The sequence below is a fragment of the Asterias amurensis genome, chromosome 15, assembly GCF_032118995.1.
Source record: "Asterias amurensis chromosome 15, ASM3211899v1".
In the NCBI taxonomy this organism is placed as follows: Eukaryota; Metazoa; Echinodermata; class Asteroidea; order Forcipulatida; family Asteriidae; genus Asterias; species Asterias amurensis.
Genome location: NC_092662.1, coordinates 5,816,343 through 5,841,573, shown reverse-complemented (window position 1 = coordinate 5,841,573; position 25,231 = coordinate 5,816,343). Strand labels below are relative to the sequence as shown.

Genomic DNA, 25,231 nt, shown 5'->3' with positions numbered 1-25,231 from the left:
GATCAGGGAGCTTACAGTAACAATTCAGGAACTCCAGCTGCAGTGAATGTTTTTAAATAATGGTATTTTTGGGATAAAACTCTAAAAGTTCAGCAAGAAGATAAATCATCTTAAGTAGGGTTTGAAACTTTGCATGGTGGAAGTATAACTAAGAGAGGCCTGCATTAACACCATGTGAGTTTTTCTTTTTTGAGTAGTGTTGGTTCTAAAAAAGAACCGGTGGTTGACAACGCATACACTACTCAAACGAGTTACTCACATGGTTTACCAAGTATAACTCAGAGAGGTTTGTAGTCACACCATGTGTATATATCTTTTGAGTAGTGTTGGATCTGAAAAGAACCCGCGGTTAACAACTCATACACTACTCAAAAGAGATATTCACATGGTGTTACCGCAAACCTCTCTTAATAAAAATTATCTTACAAACTTACTTTCGTTTGAGTGGGACATTCTTTCCTTCCACGACCCAGAGTCGTAAGACGCTATCCTTCCTCCGCTTGTTGTCTTTCTCAGGATGTACAGCGCTTCGGATGCTGTGATAAGGAACAACAACAACATACTCCACTAAATCAAACATTGTGATTTTAAAGTTCCTACGTGAAGCGACTCCGATGCCAATGATAGTCTCCCAGTCGTTGACGGCCGCTTTTAAATCCAGACAAAACATGACTTAGATTGACATGTTTCCGGCATGACTAAGTGTCGCTGTTCGGCAGACATTTACATCAAGGGAACCCAAAATAACCAACCGTGTACACTTGTGACATTTCTTAAAAACAGAATGACGTCAACTACCTCGGATTAAACCTTCCCAGGAATTATTTATACATTTCCTTGCACTTTAACGGCAAATGGCTTAAGCGGCTGGAGTGTAACTCCCACTTATTTCGACCTTCTGTTAAAATGCCACAACCTTTCATCAATTAAAACTTAGTCCAGTTTTGTTGTGAAGTGGTTCACCTTCTATAACTACCAAAACAATAATAAAAAAACAAGACACAAATGTTCATAATTGAGAGCTTAACTAGAGTAGTGGACACTGTTGGTAATTGTCAAAGACCAGTCTTCAAAGTTGGTGTATCTTAACATATGCATAAAATAACAAACCTGTGAAAATCTGAGCTCAATTGGTCGTCAAAGTTGCGAGATATTAATGAAAGAAAAAAAACACCCTTGTCGCACCATTTTCACACGAAGTTGTGTGCTTTCAGATGCTTGATTTCGAGACCTCCAATTCTAAATCTGAGGTTTCTAAATCAAATTTGTGGAAAATTACTTCTTTCTCAAAAACTTTGGAGGGAGCCATTCCTCACAATGTTTATACTCTCAACCTCTCCCCATTACTCGTAATCAAGAAAGGTTTTATGATAATAATTATTTTGAGTAATTACCAGTAGTGTCCACTGCCTTTAATATGAAATATAAACAAGTAAACAAGTTTCCTGACTAGTGAAATGTCAGGCTAACTGGTCCCGTTGGCTAGTCACTGAAAAAGGGCAAACCCTGTAAAGTCCCAAAGGCATGCAGTAAAATAAGACTTTTTGGCGTCACCGCATTGCAATCTTAAGTGATATTTTTCAAGCAATCAAAAGCTACGACACCCCTTTTTGTGAGGCTACTTCATGTTTCCGAACCCCCAACCCACACCCAGTACAGGGTGAACGTTCTTTTGCTAATGTACCATAACATCAGAAAAACAGACAAATTTGACGCGGAGCGTCACTCAACAAATTAAACCCTAAGCAGGGAGTTCCTGCAACGAAGGTCAGACTGTTTTCTTTTACTAAGTAAACATGGATCAGGTAATGAAACTAAAGTCTTATTTACGTCTGTTAGAAACATTAATGAGTTCTTCGTTAATAGGAAACATGTTCCAGGAGATTAAGCTAAGATGAAAATCAGGACATACTGGAAGGGATGAAGGAGAGATTCTACGACTGTGACAGTATCGGCTAAAATCAGGAATGGGGCTGTGAAAAATTGCACCTCGTCAATTAGAATCATGTGGTTCTCATCCTTTAACTTTCATTCCTCCACAAATTGAGGCAAGATGTTTTAGAAGGTGTTATGAGGAGAGGTACATGGTGGGGAGTGAAGGGAGTGGCCTTCAGAAGGTAAATGATCCTCCATCAAGGACTTAAGACGAGAGAAGAGACTGAGAAGTGTGAGAAGATGCGATTTCTTGTTTGGCTAGCTGACGGGGACTCCGCAATTTGCATGCTTTCCTGGAAGCTGATTAGTATTAAACTCACTGCTTCAAAGATCCTGCAACTGTCCAATACTTTTGTGTGTTCATTCTTTGAGCGAGCTCCAGCAAGGAGCTATAATTGACTAATGTCCACCGTTGGCAATTTTCCTTGATACCCAGGATGTATTGCATGCGTAGGTAACCATAGAACATTGACTTGTGGTTGACAAAAATCAAATGGTCGCTGCTCAAACTTGGCCTTATCTTTCTGCATTTTCAGGACTTGACATCAGGATTTACAAACATGGGAAATAGATCCGAATTATTCTGCTCGTCTAGAGAATAAAAAAGGAAGTCCTAGATGCTAAATTCAGACTCTCAATATCAGGACAAAAAACTTGACGCGGGGGTGGCCTTAAGGAATAAATTTGAAACTAATAGCAAGTGCTGTACCTGTTCTATTCACAGTTACACACCTGTCACGCTCTACCTCAGCCCATACTAAACCAACCTCCAAGCATTTCCGCATTACATTTCCTCGCCTAGACAATAAACCTTCAAGATACTCCCAACGATTTGGTTTCAACCGCCCCTTCCCCACCTCCAGAATAATGCTTCAAGCATTTCCACCCCTCGACTTCCCACTAAGGCATTGACCTCACAGGTGACTCGGCTACTTCGAGACGTTCATCCTTTTTCTTGTTAATACAACCCTAACTCCTAGAGAGCATTTCTGTGATTTCTATCCTCACCTCTCGATCCATTTATCACGCTCGCTGGCCGACCTGCAGGAGTAGTACTTCTTGCCGACTGAGGTGGTGATTTGGAAGCAATGATCCTGGCCCAAGATGCTGCTGTGGAGGGGCTGGATGACCAGGTCATTCGCGGTGAGGTCAAAGACATCCAGGGAGGTCTGAGGACCGAGGAGCAATGACTCATGGGAGTGAGTGGGCTTGATCGAGTGTGGAGATGTCATCTCGGATCTGTAGAAAATCAAAAACAGAAACAGGAATCGTCATAAACGATTTCATCTCTATGGACTAGATATGAATTATGTTTCCTTTTTATGTTGACCGTGAGTTTGCAAAGTTACTAATTATCTAGGAGCTGTAAGAATATTATCAATGATTATGTCTCAGTTGTTTTTCGACGAGAAAGTATTATTTATTATTTGTAGCAATGTGAGTAACACAAAGAGTCACAAGGGACGTTTTAAGTGTATTGGTCACCACAAGAAGTAATAAAAAGGAACGGGACCAGGTTTTTCATGGTAAACAACAATTTCAGAAGTAGTTAATTTTGCCCCAAAAAATCCTCATACGGCGCCTTGAGTGGGACTTGAACTCATAAAACTGTCTATATTCTGAAACAGATTTGTTAACAGCAAGCAGAGAACTTGCTAAGCAACAGGAGGCTGAGCTTGATTTCTTTTATCAAAATGAGTTAAAGATCACAACCAAATCAGTGTATTGGATTCACTGTCTCTTCTAACACTCAACCACAATGCGCCATTTTGTTTTACATTGGTTTTGATGCATTGCATGGTGAGGTATCAATGTATATTCAGTTTGCAGTTACACCATGTGAATATTCCTAAATATTTTGCCGTGTAGATTTGCTCTTGTGAACTTGTCTTGCTATTGATTCTACTGCCACAAAGTGGATGTCGGAATTCAGGAGAATTCCTTTTAAAAACTACATACACAAGTAGTCTCCCGAATTCCAAAATCAGTAGAATAAATAGAAAGACAAGTTCTCAATTCAATTGAACAAATCCCTAATTTGTTCAGTGAAGTTTATACGGTGACACACATCTGACCAGGGAACATAGGAACTTGTAGTAGAAGGATTAGTTGAACTGAGTACCGTGGACATCGGATGACACAGCTATTTCTTTTTCTAGATCTCCGTTTGGGTTTCATGTCGTTTCCTGCACCTGCCGGTGATTTCAACAGTTGTGGAGTTTCGTCAACGAAACCTTTGCGTCCAAATTTAGATATTTTATAGCTCAGCCCCGTGTCGGACCTTTTTAGATTTATATTACCGCCAAGGTTAATAGTGACGTAAAAGGGGGATTGTGAAAGATCTCTGTCGAATATTTTGGAAACTAACAATTTACGTTTTAATTATACATGTGATTTAAAAAAAATTTAACACAAGAAAGTTTACCTGTGGTTTTCTTGTCTTCTCTTGTGCACATTTACTGTGTTTTTTTCTTTCTGTTTTGTCTGCTTTTATGATTTCAGCTTTCCTTGTATTTTTCTGACTTATTGTACAAAATGTCCGCAATTCAGCCCTGGGCTGCCATGTGATATTTTTTATGAATAAACCAACAATGAATGCAATGAATGAATGAACGATAGTTGTAAAGGTAAAACATCAAACAATGAGAAAATATTATTAACTTATTTACGGGATGTAAATACTGATAAATAAACAAATAAACAAGGTAAACAATTGAGGTTAAATTGGTTGAAACTTACCCTTCGTCTTCTTCTTTAAGCGGCCCGTGTTTGTCAAATTTCCCAACACTTTTGGTCCTCTTTAGAGCGATTTTCATTCGCTTCGGGAAGATACCCTGGCAACAATAAGAAAGAGGAACTTTAAGACAACTGACACCCATAGTAACACCTGTCAGAATCGTCAGCAAAGATCTGGAAGACCAGGCTAGGCTAGGCTAGGCTAGGCAAGAGGATGTCATCAATCCATGTCTATTCAAATTTAATTTGAATCCCATATAAATATTGGCCTTATCCCACATGCAGGACACTTGTTTTCACACTGGGTTTTTTTTCTTTCCGATAACAGCTTCAACAGGTGGCTTTAGGGGACACCACCTTGCTAAATCAACCCCTACCACCAACAGTTCTCTGGAAAATTGTGAGGACAAACTAGTCTTGCTATCATTCAAATGAGGCTGGGTTCTTTCATGGAGTCAAGATGGCTGTATGACAAAAGGCTAAAAGTAGACTCAAGTGGACAAAAGTAGTTTAGAAGTATCTTAAAGCCCATTCAAGACCATCAATCACTACAATGCAGTTGGCTCTTCGTCAAAGTGTCTGGCTCCAAACTTCAATCAGCAACACAATGATGTTGTTTCAACTTGAATAGCATTAGCTCAAGGGTTTGACTGCTCATCCGTGGAGACGGCTACCAGACTTTACCCCCCATTCCGAGAAGCAGTCGTAAGGAATGCACTAGACTTTGTGAAAGGTGTTGTTAAGTAGTTGCTAACGGACTCTCAACACTTACGTCAAGACTTTTGAGAATGTTAATGGTAGTAGATAATAGTTACTTGTGATCATTTCGTCTAGGAAGTCCTTACTCTCCGGACACGAATGTGAATGTAAAATAAGATCTAACAAAGTTTTTCTGTGCTAGTCCTCAGCACCATTTAATTCCTCCAATTTATATTTGCAAAAGAAAAGTTAATGGCATGACGTTTCGACCATAGCAGAGTCTTTCTCTTAAGCCTTTGAGAAAGACTCTCGCCACTTAAGTTTTGTTTGCATTCTTACCATGGTCCTTTTGGTTGGTAAACAGGCAACAGCTAATTATATTTTACCAAATTATATCTTTTGATCGATACAAAAAGTAAAAACTATGTTGTAAACAAGCCAGTAGACCAAATATCATAATTCTGCTATCTTTTTTTTCCTCTCATTCAATTCAATGTAACCAAACTGAGGCTGGGAGGGAATAGTCTGATCCCTTTATAGTATGATCTGAAACAATACTCACTACTGCATATTGCAGCAAGGAGCATGACTAAGATCATAGCAGTTTGATAACTGGGTAATGCACTGGATCCCAAACAGATTTTAGATCACAGCATAACTCTAACAAATATTCCTTATTTCAGATTCTAGAAAATGGCACCAAGTTTATCATCTCAAATCAGAACCCAGGTTATCTCTTTCCCTTCAGCTTCGACTAAATCCAAGAGTCGTTTCAATCAAAGGAGATCGTCTTCATTCAAACCTTCAGACTTCATCTCATGCCGCAACACGAACGGGCGACATTAGGCACCAGACATTAACGTTACCAGACATATTGTCTCTTGAGTTTGATCACATCTTGATTGAGAACAATCTAAACCATTCAGGTCACTGCGCTCAAAACCTTGGCCCATCTTTATTCATCAAGCATCTGCAATACTCAAAGCCATTCATATTGCAAATTTATGTAAGATTCTCAATCAACCTCACCTCATATCCACACAAAGATTCCAGGCAAATAATTTCCATAGTAAAACTTGAGGCACATGTACGGCCGTCTGATCGTCAACCAACTCCAAACAAAAATGATCTGAGACTAAGAAACAAATCTTATAAATGGAGAATCAATCGGAGAATCTATTTCTTGGAAATAAAACTACATGGGGTCGAGAGGCAGCAGCTGAGCATCTTAAGATGAATAACCACAAGATGAAGATGTAGTCATGTTCCTTGATTCGTCATTGTGGGAGATGAGAAATGACATCTTCATTTCAAGTCTTACTTCATCTCAGACACAAGCTGACTTGCAAATAGGCCTACAGCAACGTTCATCATTTCTGACAGTTTTTTTTTTAAACGCAGAACCATCATGACATCTATGAGTAAGATGTAAGAATGTATGTTTTTTTCTCATTTGCACCTGTTACTTTTTAACAGCTTTCCAGTCATTCCACCAGAATATAGTGCAAATTCCAGAAATAGGCACTGATCAAGCTATTTGAGTATGACCAACCAATAGAGTCATGCACATAGTCATCAAATGATTGTAAATGTGCACAATTGATTAGGGCTAGATAGCTCAGTTGGTAGAGTGCTGGTGCGTTAATCTCGAGGTTGTAGCTTCATATCCCGCTCTAGTCAATTTGTCTTTGTTCAACACCAAATAACTTATTAGAAAGCACACAATATTTATTTACAAATTCTTATTTCTGCAACTGATCAGAGAAAGAAGCACTATTTAAAGCACAACAGCATAGCCGTTATGTTTCTGACTATGGTTTAGAATTCACAGCAACGAAGATGAAATATCAAAGTGTCTTACCGTAACATGCCACAAGGGGCTGTTGAAAATTCCACTATCACAACACAACATCCTGCGATAATTCACTTGTGACTCTGCGTTAATACAGTACACTTGTGACTTTCAAACAATTTTTACCCAAACTAAAGCAGTACAGGAAAACTGCAAAGACAGAAGACTTGAAATAGTTCATCGTACTTTGATGTAGCTAAACTAATGACTTTTAAATGTCTTGAACTTTGATGAGCAAAGATGTCTCAGAAATCCAAGCATCTCATCCTCTTATGGGATGATAGTGTCTTGAAGTGAAGACGCAACCAGTTTTCCTCCGTATGGGATATTAAGAATGAAAACAAATCTTTAAAGTTAATGAAGCATCATTTCACACAGTCCTCTTCAGAGTAAATTCATCCTCCAGAGAGATGGAACTATTTTCCTTACAAGATGAGCTTCAAAGCAGTCTTCAATCATGGATGTAAGATGGTGCGTATTTGTCCTTTCGTCGTTCTGACTATTCCTAAAGGAATGAGAACTTCTTAACTTTCCTCTGCCTCATACCAAGATGGAATCTTGTAGCTTAACACGCAGAGCGCATCACCTGAGATGCTCGCATCGTCATCTCCAAGATTCAGATGAGAGATTAATCCGTGACTCAGCAGTCACCAAGAGCGGATCGGCAGCTGGCGATACGCATCTCGTCTTAAGGAGGGGGGTAAGACCGGTGGGAACCCTTGCTGAATACCACTTGGACCCTAATGGCTTCCTGCGATGCGGGGAGGAAGTGCATCCAGCCATCTTGAAGATGCTTGATGTCTTGGGACATGGTGGGTTTGTAATAGGAGGGAATGCATGTGTGGCTTGAATATAGATGGGATAGGTCCCGATGGGACGATGGAATATATACAAAGTTTACTTGCGATGAATACTGATACAGCAAAAACAAGCTTCATAAATCCGAGTCCGCCAATCCAAAGGCATACAATGGGCCGTATTCATAAAAAATAGCAATTGCTTTTTCTAGGCTTTTGCTTACATCTTTATACAGATGTATGTATAAAGATCTAAGCAAAAGCCTAGAAAAAGCAATTGCTATGTTTTATGAGTACAACCCAATACTTCATCAGAGCTGCTAACATTTGCATCTTGCAATCAGGTTCGCTCGTCCCCAGCGCCTTGCTTTAACCAAAGGCGCTGGGATGGGCAAATGCATCATGCACTGTCATTGGTTTAATAATGCGCAGTCCCATCATGCATCACACTCACACTGCGCCATATTTCTATGCACTGCATACGTGACGTACTTCCTGAACAAGAATCTGTGCAAGCGACTAGCCCATCCCAGCGGTCCTGGATAGACCGGCCGCTGGGGCCGAGCAAAGCAATCAGGGAGATTTTGTACAACAATCACGGAGATACAGACCAATAGAGTTACATTCAACATAATGGGGAAAAGGTTTTTATAATCAGAGTGATTGTCAACTTTGTGCATCAGGGAACTTTCTACTGTATCAGGGAGAGTTGCAAGCTCTGGTACATGTATAACAGACTATTGTGGATATGAGCATAATTTGTTTTTAGAACAGTACAAACACCGCTTTTGTTTACTTGAATTGAGTGAACAAACACTAACCATCGCCAAATTCCACTAGAGACAAACCACTGAAAGAATTCATCATAAAAAAAAAAACCACAAGGTGTCTTTATTTCTAGAACAACCTTTCATCTTTCTGCAGCAAAGCTCACCAGACTCTTTTGTCATTATCCCTCACACTTACAAATGTGTCGAGGAAAAAAATATAGGTCAATCAAGACAGGTTTTCAACTGCCAGCAATGAAAATCAATAAACAAAAAGTCCAGATAGTGTGCATTTCCAAACCGATGGATGTCTAAATTTTTGTCCAGTGTTCATATCAAATTGAACCTTTAATAAAAAAAAACATGCAATCAAAACAAACAAGCCAGTCCATTAGTATGTGCATTTTCCAACCAACAGATGTTTAGACTTTTTTCCCCAGCGTTCGTATCAAATTGTGAAGGTAATAATTGTACGAGACACAGCAGGTTTCAAGCAGGCAACATACCCAGAGCTAGCAAGCACACATATCAGCATGTGCTTATCAGTTTCAGACAAACATTCCCAGACAACCGGTGAGAACTGATATCTGACATTAACATACAGCGAGGGGACCAGTGAAGTCACGTCGCTTAGCAGTTTGCTTAGCGGGTTTCATCTGTTTCTAGTTAAATTCTCATATAAAAATGTATTGTCCTTGGCTGCTACTTGTTAGCAATATTGCTTAATGATTGCTTTTTACAAAATCTTCATAAAAATGGTCCTACATACTGTACATGTACAACTTTTTTGCTAGAGTCTTTTCCAAATTCGCTTGTTTTGCTCTAAAGTGGCCTGTTGAAGCAGAACTTGTTACACATTTTTAAACTGATTTATTACTCTACTGCTACGCAGTAAGAAAATGACATAAGAAAATGTTGTTGGACACTCTGCGATCTTCGATTGTGTCAAGTAGATTTTAATGAGGTCAACTTTCAGACCCAGGTGGGGGAAATAATTAAAAATCTTTCCAGGCATTTATTCCCAAACATTTATTGGTTGCCTGTTAAATGAGAAACCAGATAGAATCTACAAAGCTGAGCGTCCCACCGGGTGGATAGCATGATGAAGCAAGTACAGACGCAACATTTAAAGGTGGATTCTCCATTGACAAATAAGCAAGAAACTTCCATCAATTATTTTTCCAAAAGAGCTGAAGATTGAAAACTGATCATAAAACAATTTGTTACACTTGACATATTTCCCATGAAAACATCTATGGAACCAGGAATGACCAACATGGAAAGAATCACAAACATATTAGAAAACAAACCAATATGAGCAACTTAAAATATTTTACCTTGCAAGCAGAGACATTCTTCTTGGAAAATTTCATGATAGCCCGTACAGTAACCACATCATCTTAAAATCTTAAAATCCAACCGGCAACTCATGTCCTATACTCAAGAAGCTCTCGTAGGAAATGGACCAACAACTCAAATAAACATCTTAAACAGGAAACCAGTACCACCAGAGAGCTTTGTTGGGTCATTTTGTTGTGGGAAGCCTGTTTTTATGTGAGTCATGTTGATTTGGTCATTGCTGTTCGGTGATTAACTCTGGAATAATGTTATGACTCTGTCAGGCAGGGACCACACTAGGGTACAATGGGTTGAGGTGGGGTAGACAACCCTGGCCCAAGCAGACCACACTGGGGTATAATGGGTTGAGGTGGGATAGACAACCCTGGCCAAAACACCTGTCTACCCCATCTATTGTTCCATTTAACCCTGGTATGCACAAGCAGTATCAGATCACTGGCTATTTTTAGAATATAAAAGGATAGTGGTGGGGGAAAAAAGGTAAACAATTGCTGAAGAGATCCCAGAGATAGGAAATGCCTCTTCAGTGGTGGCAACAGTTGCTAAAGTTAACGACATAGCATCAAATTTCACATCCTCTTCAAGATGCTTAAATTTAATGATGTTTTTTTCTAGTGTTACACACTAATTGTTCCATAAGACCTGTTTTCTGAACGAGGTTATTTTTCACTGAGTCAACAATGTTTTCACTACATATGTCTTGCAAATGAGTTTCCTCATCGAATGTATGGTGAACCTTCTTAAACCTTGTAACATAAACCATATCTCAACAAATCCCCCTAATCCAGATTTGTGTACAATATTTTGGAGTCTATAAGGATGCTAGCATTGAAGTTTATTCTCCACCACTACACTTCTAGAAGCGAAGCATGAGGCAAGGTATACTTACAACTTCCTGTATGCTGTAACCATGGAGGTAGAATTAACAGAACCACTGCTAGTTCCACTGAGGAAAGTGATTGGCCAAAAACAAAACATCTTGGAAAATGGATTAAAGTCAGTCTTAATCCATAGATTAATCCTCTCAAACTTCCATGGTTTTACACTATATAGATGTAGACTCTTTAAATTTTCAAGACAGTTTTAAGTCTAAATCATTTTAGAATCCTGAATCACGGGAACTGGTTTGACAAATCACAGACCTCTTCCCTTGAATTTATGAGCAACAAAACTGTATGTAAAATATTCAGAGAGTCTATGCTAGTAAATATAGCTTGTGGTTTAGGGTCAATAAACTGTTACTAGAGATGCCAGTGGAATATTTATTATTCAACAACTTGTTCCCACTCATCATGAACTGTGTGGGACCTTAGATGAACCATAGAGCAGTCCTTGCTCCATGTGTGAACCCAGGCAGGATGAAAGGGACATTCCTCATCAAGTGTACAGCTAGTCTAAGAAATCAGGGGAAAATTGTGACTAGATTCTAAGAACAGTATAGAGCGGTGGAGGAGGAAGTAACTAAACATATTGAGCCTGTGCTATGAGTAAATAGAATCCCTGCATGAATACATACCAGACATTCCCAAACCATTATTTAATAATAGGCTTCTATTTACAATACAGAGTGAGTCATCAATGCACACACCTACGTGCACTGGCCAACTACTACCAACAGAGGACGCTATTCTGCTACTCTCAACAACACAGAGCTGCAATAACAGCCACACACAAGGGCCCAATTTTAATAGGCACAAAAAGCAGCTAAGCCCAACAAAATTATGCTTACCAGAATAAGGTTACCGGCCGAAATACCATGTACACGTACAATTTGTGACTGGTATTCTGCTCATTCCTGCTAAACAGAAAATGGTTGAGCAATATTTGCTGCTTAAGCAGCTGTATGAAACTGGGCATGAAACTGTATGAGGTGGAATCGAGCTGAATTTTTTCCAGTAACACAATTCTGCTGAGCATGATTTTCTGTGCTTACAAATTTCTGTGCTGAGAGACTTTACGAATGTTGCCCCAGAATTTACGTTGAAAAACAACAACACACCCTCCATAAATGTTAGCTTAGTAACCCGCTCAAATACCCCCCTCTATTGTTTCAAGAATCAAGTTCAAAAGATTGATTAAAAAAGTGAGCATTTCATAACCTTTGCAAGCATAAAGGCAGTGGACACTATTGGTAATTACTCAAAATAATTGTTAGCATAAAACCTTAGCAAAAAATTGTGAGAAACGGCTCCCTCTGAAGTAACGTAGTTTTCGAGAAAGAAGTTATTTTCCACGAATTTGATTTTGAGACCTCAGACTTAGAATTTGAGGTCTCGAAATCAAGCATCTGAAAGCACACAACTTCGTGTGACAAAAGAAGGATTTTTTTCTTTCATTATTATCTCGCAACTTCGACGACCGATTGAGCTCAAATTTCCACAGTTTTATTTTATTTTATGCATCACACTAAGTGAGAAGACTGATCTTTGACAATTACCAATAGTGTGTGTCTTTGATAATGTCTCTAAATTATGTTGTCTTAAGTTTCATCCCCATCCCGACAGATGCTTTTCAGTGATATTAACAAGAACGTCTCGAGGTTACACCTCGTTCCTCAGAGAACCTTCCTGCAATCCCAAATCTCTCCATGCTCTTCCTAACAAGGCAGGGATTACACTCTTAATGCAATGATGTATGAAATTACGCTGCATGCTCGGAATGATGTACGTGTGAGGACAGAGATAATGTTAGAAGGAGGGGGGGGGGGCTTGATTCCCAGATGGATGTTGTGTCCATCGAAGGAAGGAAATGATTACATGACAAGACGACCACGGACAACGTCTTAAATAAAGGAACATCTCAAGGATTGAGTCTGATTACTCATCCATCTCTCCTTCATGTCTTAGCTCTCTTCTCTAACCCCATCAAAGAAATCTACAGATTCACTCAGCAAATGTAAAAACAGAAGTATTTTACAATTTGCAACCTGGAGATATCTCCTCATTAGATATTTCTAAAATGTTCTCTGCATTTTTTATATTGCACAAATACCGTACTCCGTAATACGACGGAATAATTGCCCAAGCTTAATTAGCAGACGTGGTAAACTGACTTTAATGGAACATGAATAAATACAGTGTTGTCTTTTTCTAAAAATTATCAAACCTTTCCAGCCAAAATCTTTACAAATTGTTGCCTTCCATATATTGACTATATCAAATATGGAGAAGGTGATTTGTATATGGTACAGCTAAACCTATTTTGTCTTTTGCCACAAAAAGAAAATATTTGATTACAAAAATGAACATTGTGGCTTATTAGTATGAAACTTGAAAGATAATTTTAAAATCGGTTTCCTCTAAATCTCAAAATTAATCTTATTTGCCGACTGCAAAGTCTAAAGCACATTCTCAAGAACATTACCATTATTAAAGTAATCATTACAAACCAACTCTAATGTGATATTATCAGTTTGGAATCGTCTAGACGCGTGACCTATGACCCCGAATCTCTAGATGTACCAAACCACTCTTCAAGTAACGCATGACAAAATCCCACATCCCCTCTGCAATGCCTAGGGAACCTCATCTGAAACAACATGGTTAAACCAGTCCATATGATTAGCAGCCACAAGTACCAACATCCTCGCCGACCCAAGACGTCTTGGACTCAGTCGGTTTGATAAGAAGGTGGAGAAGGAAAAAGAAACTAACTTCTCCTACACTTGCTTCTAATTTTGCCCAAGGAACTCTGGAGGATATTCATTTCCTGACAGGAAAGTCGAGTTAAGCTCGCTCTAGATATTTCCAGTTGGTAGTGGGCCCTACTCCTTTGACCCTAACAGGACTGAAGTTTCACCTTTCAGAAGGCAAGATCGTTTTCATTTTGCATTTCCATTGGTGGGGAACTATTCATGGGGCACCAAGGCAAAGACCAGGGGCAACTCCTCCATTGTACAGCAAATTCTCACTCCATGGTATAACCATAGTTATAGCTGGCCTGAAATTTCATCTTTCAGAAGCAAGGAGGCAAGGTTGTTTTTCATTTTGCACTTTCATAAGGTTTATCGCGAATAGCAAAATATCAAGAGAGGGCCCTGTTGAACCCACGCAAAGATATAGGCGTTGCGTGCCCGAGTCGTAGAAACTGCATAGAAACCGCCCCATATTCCTTCCCACAAGGCATTGCGGTTCTAAATTGCGATAAACCTTATTGGTGGGAAACTTTTGAAGGGGCACCAAGGCCAGGCCAGGGGCAACAGAGACCATGCCTCCATCATGGGCTCCGTGTAATTTCTAGGCCTGCCATAGAGCTATGCTTGTTTAATCCATATATCACAAATGAAGTAGGCCTACTTATGAAAATTGCTAACTGTTTTTTTTTATTTATTTATAGGAACAGGGACCAATTTCTTAGCGTTGCTTAACGGCAAGCAAATTTGCGTGCTCATTCTAGCAGAAAAATTTGCTTAAGCCTTAGCGTATTTCACCGGTTAGCAGAAAAATTGGGCGGCCATATTGCGTGTTTACCGTGGATTTACATTAAGACGTCATTTATTTTTGTGCGGTAAGCACCGGAAGGTTAGCATGCCTTTTTGTGTGCTTACAGTTAGTAGTGCTATGAAATAGAAATTGCACAGTAAGCACAAAATTGGCCGCTAAGCAGTGCTATGAAATTGGGCCCACCCAGATCTTATCTTGGCAAACCATGGACCATCAGCTAAACCACAAGGAATGATATTGAATGGTCGGGATGAATGTAAGAAAAAAAAATGAACCCACTGAAAATTTAAAACTTAAAAATACACCTATGAATTGATGTCATCCAGCCGCCATCTTAGAAGTAAAACGGCGACGAAATAATAGAAACGCACAGATTTGTACGTGCGGCGAACAGGATTGGCCAATGAACAACTTCATTTTGACCTCTAGGTGAGGGCGCCCTACTGAAATGATGTCATGTGCATAAGGTCTATTTCAGATAAAAGACTGAAATGCGAAGAATGAATTAGCATAAATGGGTCTGCTCCAAACATTTTCTCTATCAGAATTTTTTTATTATTAACAAATTGCGGGTGGTTTGTATTTCCACCTGGTCCCAAAACTAAATAAGTCAATTAACACTTAAGGAAGAAATTTATGACAAGGTAAATTGTACATGACAAGATTTCCTCCGTTGGAAATTAAACCAACTACGACAACCATCAATTATACGAAAAACACATGAAGGTGATGACAGATATTTCCTTAGTTTTAGATTAAATCATAATATTGGTGAGCCCCAAACCTTAACACCAAAACAAAAAACCCACAAACCATGTGTGATTAACCAATTTCGGCGAACTTTAAGATTGTGGACCTAAACATTAGCTCTAGTCTGGGCACATGTTCAAACAACATCTGTGGATACGTTGCCCAATTTCATAAAGCCTGTAAGCACAAAAAGTTGCCAAGCACACAGAAAAACCTTGCTTGACAAAAACAGGTTACCAGCCAAAACTACATTCAGTTTACATCGTTGTGACTGGTGACCCACTCAATTTCTGCTAAGCACAGAAAAGTATTGCTTGACAAAAACAGGTAGCCAGCCAAAATAACATTAAGTTTACAATGTTGTGACTGGTGCCCTGCTCAATTTTTGCTAAGCATTGAAAGTTGGCAGCATTTTCTGCTTAACAGCTCCGTGAAATTTGACCCAGACTACATGAATACATTTAAGAGTTTGCCTGGATATGTACCCTACCTAACCAATGATAGAGTCAACAAGATGGAAAAGAAGCATTTTTTTCCCTGCGATGTTCAACTCACCCGCTTACAGGTGAACCAAAGCAGAGGTCAGGGTCAAGTTTATTCAAAATCTGAGTTCACCGAGCGCAGCTGCTGTCAGGAAACTATGACGCTCTACCGAGGGTTAGTGAACCGGTGAACTTGGCCTGAACTGAGTACCGACCAAAAAAACATTCTTATCTGATACGGCGGGGATTATTAAAGCACGGTTTGTTTAAAGCTACTGGGCTGGTTTGAAATTAAAACATGACGGTTCAATCAGGGAATGTATGCTTGATTCTCAGAAATTGTTTGGTTGTTGAAATTAAAAAGAGAAGATTAGAGCTGTGGTTTTTACTTGAGAGGATATTGGTTCGTTTAGCTGGGTTATTTATATTCATTGGTTTGGTCTATTTAGTATGATAATATACACTAGCAACATCTCGTTAACAACTTTTGTAATTCCTAAAGTATTATGAATTGAGCATGTCCCCACACAGGGAAGGTCTTTAGGAAAACTTACTCATTCTGAACCGTCAAATCGCACTTTATATAGTAAAGATTTGCGGTAAAACCATGTAATGATAATCTCTAATTGGGTTGAGGTGGTTCTGAAAAGAACCATTGGGTTTAAAACTCAACGTTTCGATCAGTATGCTCTGATCGTCTTTTGGAGAAAGCTGGAAATCTCACTTTAACTTTTGTGTCCTACATTCGCACCATTCTGAACTTTAATACATACTGAGACACGTTTATAAAGGAAACTACTCCAGAATTTATCACTTCACTATCAAAAACCCTTCTAACAAATGACTTCAGCATATGACCAAAGGTGGCTCGGCCCACTTCAAGTGTTATCAAGCGGTAATTGAGTTCAAAAAGTGGTTCAGCGACGGTGTTATTCACACACCTGATATTATTGTGCAGTATGCAAATCAGTTTGGATGCATTTTGCGGTTGTAAAAACACCTTGGGCAAACATATATGGTTTTAAAAGTGGAACATGCAGTCTCTCTAAACACACAAAAAAAAAAAAAAAAACCTTCACGAAAGACTCTGCTGGAGTAGGAATGTCAGGCGATTAACTTTTTTTGCATTTATTCAATAGGTCATTTTGGTTGGTAAGCAGTGTACAGCAGCTTACTCTATTTTCTCAAAAGAAAGAAAAGAAATAAAATAGATATATGAATATACCGTCACAATCTATGACGTCCCTTCCATGTTCTAGCCAGACAAAATTAGAAACAAACAATAATATTTTTAAAGGGAAGTTAATCATTTTTTTTTTGTTAGAGAAGATTAGTTTCAATTTTCCTTCCCTCAGAAATAGTTGTTTGAACCTGAAACTATGTTTACTTGAACTTCACAATCAATTTCAAATTGAAACGTTTTTTTGTGTGTGTGTTATTGTTAAGTAAAGAAACAGTTTTGTGCTAGGGCTATGACACAGCACTTTGGACACAAAATCGCTACAACGTCACAACCGAAACTGCAAACGCATTAAACATCCATCTGAACTCACAAAACCAAATTATAATTTAACTCAGTTCATTCCAATTCAAACGAGAATACGCTAGAGCTCGTAAATGCGATTTACCGGCTGAGCGAGCACATAATACGATGGGATTAGAGCGAACATTTCTAAATTGTTTTCATCTTAAGCTCAAGGGACCTTCAATCTATTACAGCGAAGCTACTCTAACCGAGTCTCAAATATTTATATGAAATATTTTATTAATTTTTTACCGAAAACGAATGCACATTTAAGATGTAACTATATTTGACATTACCTGTTCGCCGACCGTACAATCGAATTACATCAAGGCTATTTTGTTTTTAAAATTCAGCGTCACCCATAAATACGTTTAATCAGTATTGGCAACGTAACCAAAATGATTGATTTTCCCCCCAATCCTGATTAATTTAAACCTTAACTTTATTAATTTTTTACCGTGAACATTCCTGAAATCATCTGAACCCTACAGCCAACCCATCTGGCTCTCCACTGAAGTCAAAACCCAAGTCATTCTGCCACAAAGAACCTTCCTAAATTCACCAGAATCCTTCAGCATTCAGTTACTCAACATCAACAACACCTGACTCAAAAAATATCACCTTGTTGAGATTGGATAGGTATCTGTTGAGTCTGGCTACACAATATAGAATCTATCAAAATCAGCCAATTCATAACACAGGATTCATATGGTTAGTTTTTAAAAAAAATAACGCAAGTGAGAAAAACATTGATATATGAATCTCATGATTTCATATTTGGGCAAAAAATATCAAATTTCAAGGTAACAAAAACTTTTTTCCATAAATCAGTATTGGTCACTTCCCATTTGCTGCACATTTGCTAAGTTAAACATAAAAAAGGTTACTAAACAAATTACCAGAGTTTACGTCTCTGAAAGTGGTTCACTGCAAATATGTGTGCACCAACATACTCATTTGTTAAAGGAACACATTGCCTTGGAGCGGTCGAGTTGGTCTTTGAAAAGCGTGTTGTGACCGTTTATTATAAAATGCATATGGTTAGAAAGATGATGTAAAAGTAGAATACAATGATCTACACAAATATGCCTCGAAATTGCGTGGTTTTCTTTTTACCTCGTCCAATAACACGGTCGGCCATTTATGGGAGTCAAAATTTTGACTCCCATAAATGGCCGACCGTGATAGTTCGCGACGTAAAAAGAAAACCGTGCAATTTTGAGAGATACTTGTGTGGATCATTATATTCTACTTTTAAAACATCTCTCAAACCATATACATTTCATAACAAACGGTTTCAAACGCTTTTTATAGACCAACTCGTCCGATCCAAGGCAACGTGTTCCTTTAAGCAGCACTCTCTACTGAACAGCTTAACTATATTGGGCCGAGGGGTGTGCACCACCCAAGAACAACAAATGGTGATTAACATGTTGTTGACAACTTGTCAACCCCCCCCCCCCCTTCCCCCTGAAACAAAAAACAAAACATTCCCAGCTCCCTCTGATTGAAAACTCTCGCTTCCAGTCGTAACGGTCGAAAGCTTCCAAGGAAAACCCAAACTGATTGGATAATTTGAGCATGACTGCTAACCATAAAGCATGGAGTATGACGGCCGGAAATTAGACATATTTAGGGGTGACTCCGGGTTCAAGGCTGAGGTAACCTAGTTCATCAAAATACATATTGGGTAACTGCTCCCAAAGGAGACTTAAAATTGATCACAATTTATAAACGTGTTTTTCTGCTTGTTTTGAAAGACATGACTCATTGAATGAGTAAGTTATAAGCCTGTTTAATACAACTGTGGAATGGTCAGCATAAATCACTCCAGAAACCTTTAGATTGTGAGTGGAATGTTTTACGCTATCAAGAACAGGTTGTAGCTGTCACAATTATTGCTAAACTAACCTGGTATATATAGAGAAAGTATAGAATTGAAACCATTAGTTTCAATCTGAATGCTCACTAAATATTAAGTTTGTCCAATCATCTAGAGAAATGTTTAAATCTGAAACCCTTTCATGTGTTTCCGCAATGTAATGCTGATTTACTGGCCAACTTTATCAGAAAGATAACTGAAAGACACCTGTGAAAGAAGTTGTGATACACGAAGTGTGGGCTTTGGACATTACTGTTTACCGAAAGTGTCCAACGGCTTTAAACCCTGGAGTTACCCTGGCAAAAACAATGATACAATCTCCGTTGTTAAAATAAGTTTTTGTTTTGTGACTTACTGATAGTTTTGATGATGGACTTGAGGCATCTGTGGTCATCTGAATCGGGCCACTAGGAGCACTCTTCCTTCTGGCTCGACCAACGCCATCTTGGTTGACGTCTGAAGAAAACAAAATAAGAACAAAAAAACGGATATTAAACCCACAAGTCATAAATCAGTCATTTGTATTGAAATGCAAAAAGGACAAAAGATTTAGAAGAGCATGAGTTAAAAAAAATCATATCCGCAACTAAACCAAATTTTTAAACCTAAATTTGGCTTCAGACTGGTACCCTTAAACAAAGACGGCCAAGCGGGTATATCACCAACATACATGTAAGTTGGTAAAACACCAGCACATTTATCTGGAGGTGGCAGGTGCAAGTCCAACTTCAGTTCATTTTGAATTTGTTTTTCTTATAATAACATCAATCACTCTCCACGGTTATAGTTTTAGATTTTCAACCAGTTGGTGGATCAATACAATATTTTGATCAAGACACTCATCAAACCTGCGAAGAAAATATCCCACTGTTAATATTTCCCAATAACTTGAAGACAACTGTTGACCATGAGACCTGGTTTAGGAGACACTGGAACAAAGAAGACCTATCTTCCTCAAGTTACATCTGCTCCTCTGTGATGGACATACAAAAGAAACTGACCACTGCTCCCCACTTCGCATTGTATTAGGTAAGCATTGACCGAGTCCTATGAATGACCTGATAATGCATTGAGACACACTCCAGGCATCAATAAACATCTTCAAGAACCTGGCCTCCAAGATGGATTTTTCAATCTCTTTGTTCGGGACATGGACGTGGAATAACTTAAAAACCTCTGGCAGGTCCAATACTTAATGGGTAGAAATTTAGCATTTCCTCATGGGGTGCCCTTTACCAAGGAGAAAATGCCTTGGTGCCCTTGCCCCTTCTAAAAACAAAGAATGCAGGGCTGCTCTGACAAGATGAAAAATAACCAAAGTTTTATGTTTTTCTTAGCAATACCCCTGTTAGAACGTTGGGTTAGATAATAAATAACTAGCCATCTGGTGGGTGAATTTAAAAAATAATTTTATGTCAGTATTTTAATAACCTTCCTTAAATTACAACAATCAATCAAAGAAAAACCTTGCAGAGATGGAAAATTGATATATCACCACAATCAAATGAAATGCATTTCAATACACAGTTTTAAACATAGAACCTCACATCTTAATTAATAGAGTAGCCAATTGCATATTAAATTCTGAGTACATGATGACACACTGATCAATCAATTCTTGCATTTGATGACATTTCATATTAAAAAAATGACTCAAAGCAAAAATTCATTAACAAATATTTTACCCCCTGAATTTGGGCACTTCAATTGCAACAGTATTACAGAGATACGACAACAAGTATCATGGTGAGGTATCAATGTATATTTGGTTGGCGGAAACACCATGTGTGTATCCAACACAGTTCTCTAAGAACAACTCTACCTGGCAAGTAGATACACACATACCGCAAACCAAATATACAAGTATATATATATCACTTCATATAAAGGATAATAAGGTTCTGCCAAGCCTCAAATAACCAATGGCACCCACAGCAATAAGCCATTTTGAAATGTGGTGTCAGACACAGTATTGCGGCACTATATTTGGGTAAATTTGTTTGTAGACGCCCAAACTAAGTATACCTTTTTTTGTTCCTAAAATTTTTCACATTATTTATTCACAGCACAATGTACCACCAGCACAAGACACCATGTAATATCTAAATTACTACCAGTATATATTTTTACATTTTGACAATTCATCTCCAGCCACAACACAAAGCCACATAAAACTCATCTAATTTTTGCGACAAAATCCTCATCATTTCCATCTGAACCTACCTTCCTCTGGGCCCTCTTTAATTCTAGGAGCATTGCTACGAATCTGAATGCCGTAGATACCAGCCAGAATCTGAAACGCACTGCTCCACATACCCCTTGGTAAACTCATAACTCGCCTGCCCGTGTAATGACTTCCTCCATCAAAAACTAAATTCTTTCCCTACAAAAACAGCCTCTCATGTTTTGTACACTGTCAGTAAATTTGACAATAGAAGCAGTTGTGTATAAATTGAGTTTATAAACGCACAGCTTTAGGTGGAGATGTTGCTGCAAACGTTGAGGTAGATAAAATGTAAACCAGTACGGTGAAATTATGCATACGTAAATTCACTGTCACATACAGCAAAGTGGTTTTCTACACAGTGCCACAGCAGAGATTTGCCGAATCAGTCATGCAATAATCACTCCTGTCTCTATCTATCAAGCCATTCCGATTACGTGTCAGCCGATGAATGTAGACCAAACGTACTGAGCCATTTACAAGCAACATCTATTGTGCTTGCTCACGTTGCGTACGGAAGAAAACAACGACCTCGGCAGTGCGGGACTGGCAGCCGTCGGCACGGCGATGACACACTCTCTTCTCTTGCGTTCACAGTGTGATGTAATGAATCTTCATCATCGTCGACGGTCGTTAGTCGTTCAATAATTTAGATATCGATGGATGAGAATCGGGCGTGTCTGCATACTGGAATACGATACGTCTTCATTCCAGCCCTCATTAAAACTGAAATGGATCCTCGAAACCATGGCATCGACCACCGGCGAGTTGGGGGGGGGGGTGCTTGTAAGCCAACCATTATATACCTCAAGGAGGATTACTATTGGTCGCTTTATAAATAGCCCAACCAATCACAAAACTCTCACATAACGCTATAACACATATTAGGTCAATAGCCAATGCATTATTCATGTATTATCAGTTAAATAAACGAATGATCCTCTAAAGAAATAATCATAACTCGACGACAAAAGATGACAAACGCATCTGGGTTTCAATCGGAGAATATCTGATTGTGAAGCAGACTTCTGGCGTTATTGTTCGATGAATAATAGTTTTGGTTCCCACCCAATGTTCACGATGAGTAAATGAAACTGAGCTTCACCCCGAGTGGTTTGTATAAGCCTTCCAAGGTTTTAATAACAAGCAATTATTCACAATGGATCACACCATGGACATGACCCCAGCTGTGAGCCACAAGGGAACTGAATATTCATAAGGGTTAATTAACAAATATTAATATTCATGATGGTTAAGTAACCATACAGTAAAGTGAAGCAACTAAAAGCAGAAGAAAAGTTAAATATCCATGCACATTAAGTACATTAGTTCAAATAAAGGATAATAAGATTCCCGGCCAGGCCTGAAAATAACACATGGCAATTGCCGTGGTGCCCCTCAGCAGAGGAAAACTGCTGTGCCCCTTCAAGGGTGAAGTTCGAGGGCCGTTCTGCAGTTGCTTTTTACACAATCAGTCATGAAATTAAAATACACATAAAGGTTGCTGCCCCAAACGACTTTGCAGAACAATTCATTATAAATTCATGATAAGTAATTCGTCTCATTAATGAAGCAGGAAATTAACCGTTGACGCTAATCACATTTATCCATCAATATTTGATAAGTACAAATCTCTGATGTGATTGGTTCCCTGAAAGTTAATTACAAATGGCAGTAGGTCACCATGGTACCATCTGTCGGGGTATTTGTCCGTGTTTGACTTTGATGTGAATTATTCGCTTCATTGGAACAAATTCCTTTGAGGAAATCGGAAATATATCCAATTCTGAAAAAATCTATCCTAATTGATGGCCTCCTCATTTCTATGAAATTATTAATCTGATTTAATCAAAATAGTTTCATTAAGAATCTATTTGGTTATTAAATTGATGTTTACCACATATTTAAATTGTCTAAATTTAGAAGAATTTTTTAATGCCAGAGACAAATTTCATGAAAAAAAAACACAATATTAAACAACTGTTTCATTTCTCACTTCCTTAAAAAACCAACCTCTAAAAAGAAACAAAAAATTGTTTTTCACAATTGTCAATGCCTTGTTTCAAAAGTATTATTTAACAATATTATTTGCAAAACTGAGTTTCATCAAGAACAAAACGAAACAAAATAAATACAAATTGAAACGTATAATTTATTTGGCTGTACAACTAGAGAGACTGTAGGAAATGTACTTTCTACTCTCATTATATTTGACCACTGTACTTTCCTTTACTTGCAAGCGAAATCTAATTCATCAAATTGTTTCTGTTCAATCAGATAAAACAATTGAATCCCTTATGCAAATAGCTAGAGAATAACATCTATCTTTAGCTTCTTAACGAGTTTACATTATTAATTAGTTCAGAGCAGCCTCCTGAATCCTCTGTCGGTAACGTTGATGTGAAGGCAAGATGGCAGGATGCGATGTGTAAATACGCTTCTTAATGCGTTTAAATGAAGCCATCAAACCTGAAAGACACACCATGTCTAACGGTAAGTGTGGTCTGGAGTCGCGACAGCCAGCGACGGCCGCAGACACCCGCGCAGATTATTGTCACCTTATTGACTTTGGTTTGTCTCAACTCGGGTAATTCTACCACCACACACACATACTCAAGGTTTTTGATTTTATTAGAGATGCAAAAGAGGCAATAACTGGAAGGGACTTCTGTCGAGACGTTGAGAAATATCACAGAGAAACATGCTTTATGAATAAATTACAATATTTGAACTACAAAAAGTCTCCCTATCAGTTTACAAGAGCCAAACTGTGAAATAATAATATTCTCAATTGAGTGCAGGTCTGCCTGCATATCCCAAGGAAAAAGAAAACCCCAAAAGTCACTTCCATTTAAAGCTCAAATAGTATATTTTGTCTATAAATTTGCATAACCTAACCATTGTGACATATTAACTTAAAAGAAATGTATCTATTAGAAACAAATGTATGTCATTAGTTATAGAGAAAATCAGGTTTAAATTTCAAAAGCTTGGAGCAAACTAGGCAAGCAATGTTGATTTCATGCAAATTTGGCAAGTAGTGACTTGATTCATCCACGTTGAGCATTATTTTCTTTGCTCAGAAATTAGCATATATTCAGAATCTCTGAAGACGACATTACTAGAGGAAGCAATAAAGGAAAATGAATATTTTCAAACGCCAACAATTTATCGCAAAAAAACACCCACACGGTTGACTTAACTCCACTCAATCCATTGTCATGACAACCAAAGTACATCCATTAAAAACACATCCTCTACAATAATAATACATGAACAATTTCACCCAACCTTGGCAATGTGTACACACATCACTTCACCAGTTCAACGTAACTCAAAACCAAAAGATGAGGAAACGAGAATCGCCCGTTTGTTCGTTCCAGAAACCTGAATAGCTTTGGGATGAGTCACTGTTTTTTGTCTGTCGTCAGGGACTGGGGAATATTTTATGATATCTCGTTGGGTGGAGTTCTTTTTCTCTAGTGATGGAGGTGTAGGCAAGCATGATATGATAAGAAAATGAGAGGAACTTTGGCAAGGTCTGAGGGGGACCACAAATGGATTATCATCGTGGTAAAATGAATATACTTAGAAATTATGACTAAAATCTGAATGACTGCGGTTAAAAACTTGCAGAGTCAAGTCGTTTAAAGAAGAAGAAAAAAAAAACCCAAAACAACTAAATTTTTCCCAAAATTCCCTTAATTTTTCCCAGTCAGTTTCCTTTGTGGTTTATTATTTGATATCTGAAATAAAAAAAAATTGCATCCCCTTCAGGTGA

At 38.3% G+C, this 25,231-nt stretch overlaps 1 protein-coding gene across 12 annotated transcripts in view; it reads right to left on the bottom strand.

Annotated features, from left to right (window-relative positions):
• Window positions 1-25,231, bottom strand: part of LOC139947966 (uncharacterized) — a 134,440-nt gene that overhangs the window by 20,114 nt on the left and 89,095 nt on the right. For 10 of the 12 annotated variants that reach the window (XM_071945858.1, XM_071945859.1, XM_071945860.1 and 7 more), the window contains 4 exons: window positions 19,582-19,682; window positions 4,675-4,769; window positions 2,944-3,174; window positions 435-536 (listed from right to left, as the gene is read on the bottom strand). In XM_071945858.1, the coding sequence (XP_071801959.1) occupies window positions 435-536; window positions 2,944-3,174; window positions 4,675-4,769; window positions 19,582-19,682 (529 nt within the window). Of the gene's footprint in view, window positions 1-434; window positions 537-2,943; window positions 3,175-4,674; window positions 4,770-10,123; window positions 10,425-19,581; window positions 19,683-21,449; window positions 21,574-25,231 lie in introns of those variants that run through there. The other 2 variants (XM_071945864.1, XM_071945870.1) reach the window with 2 other exon arrangements.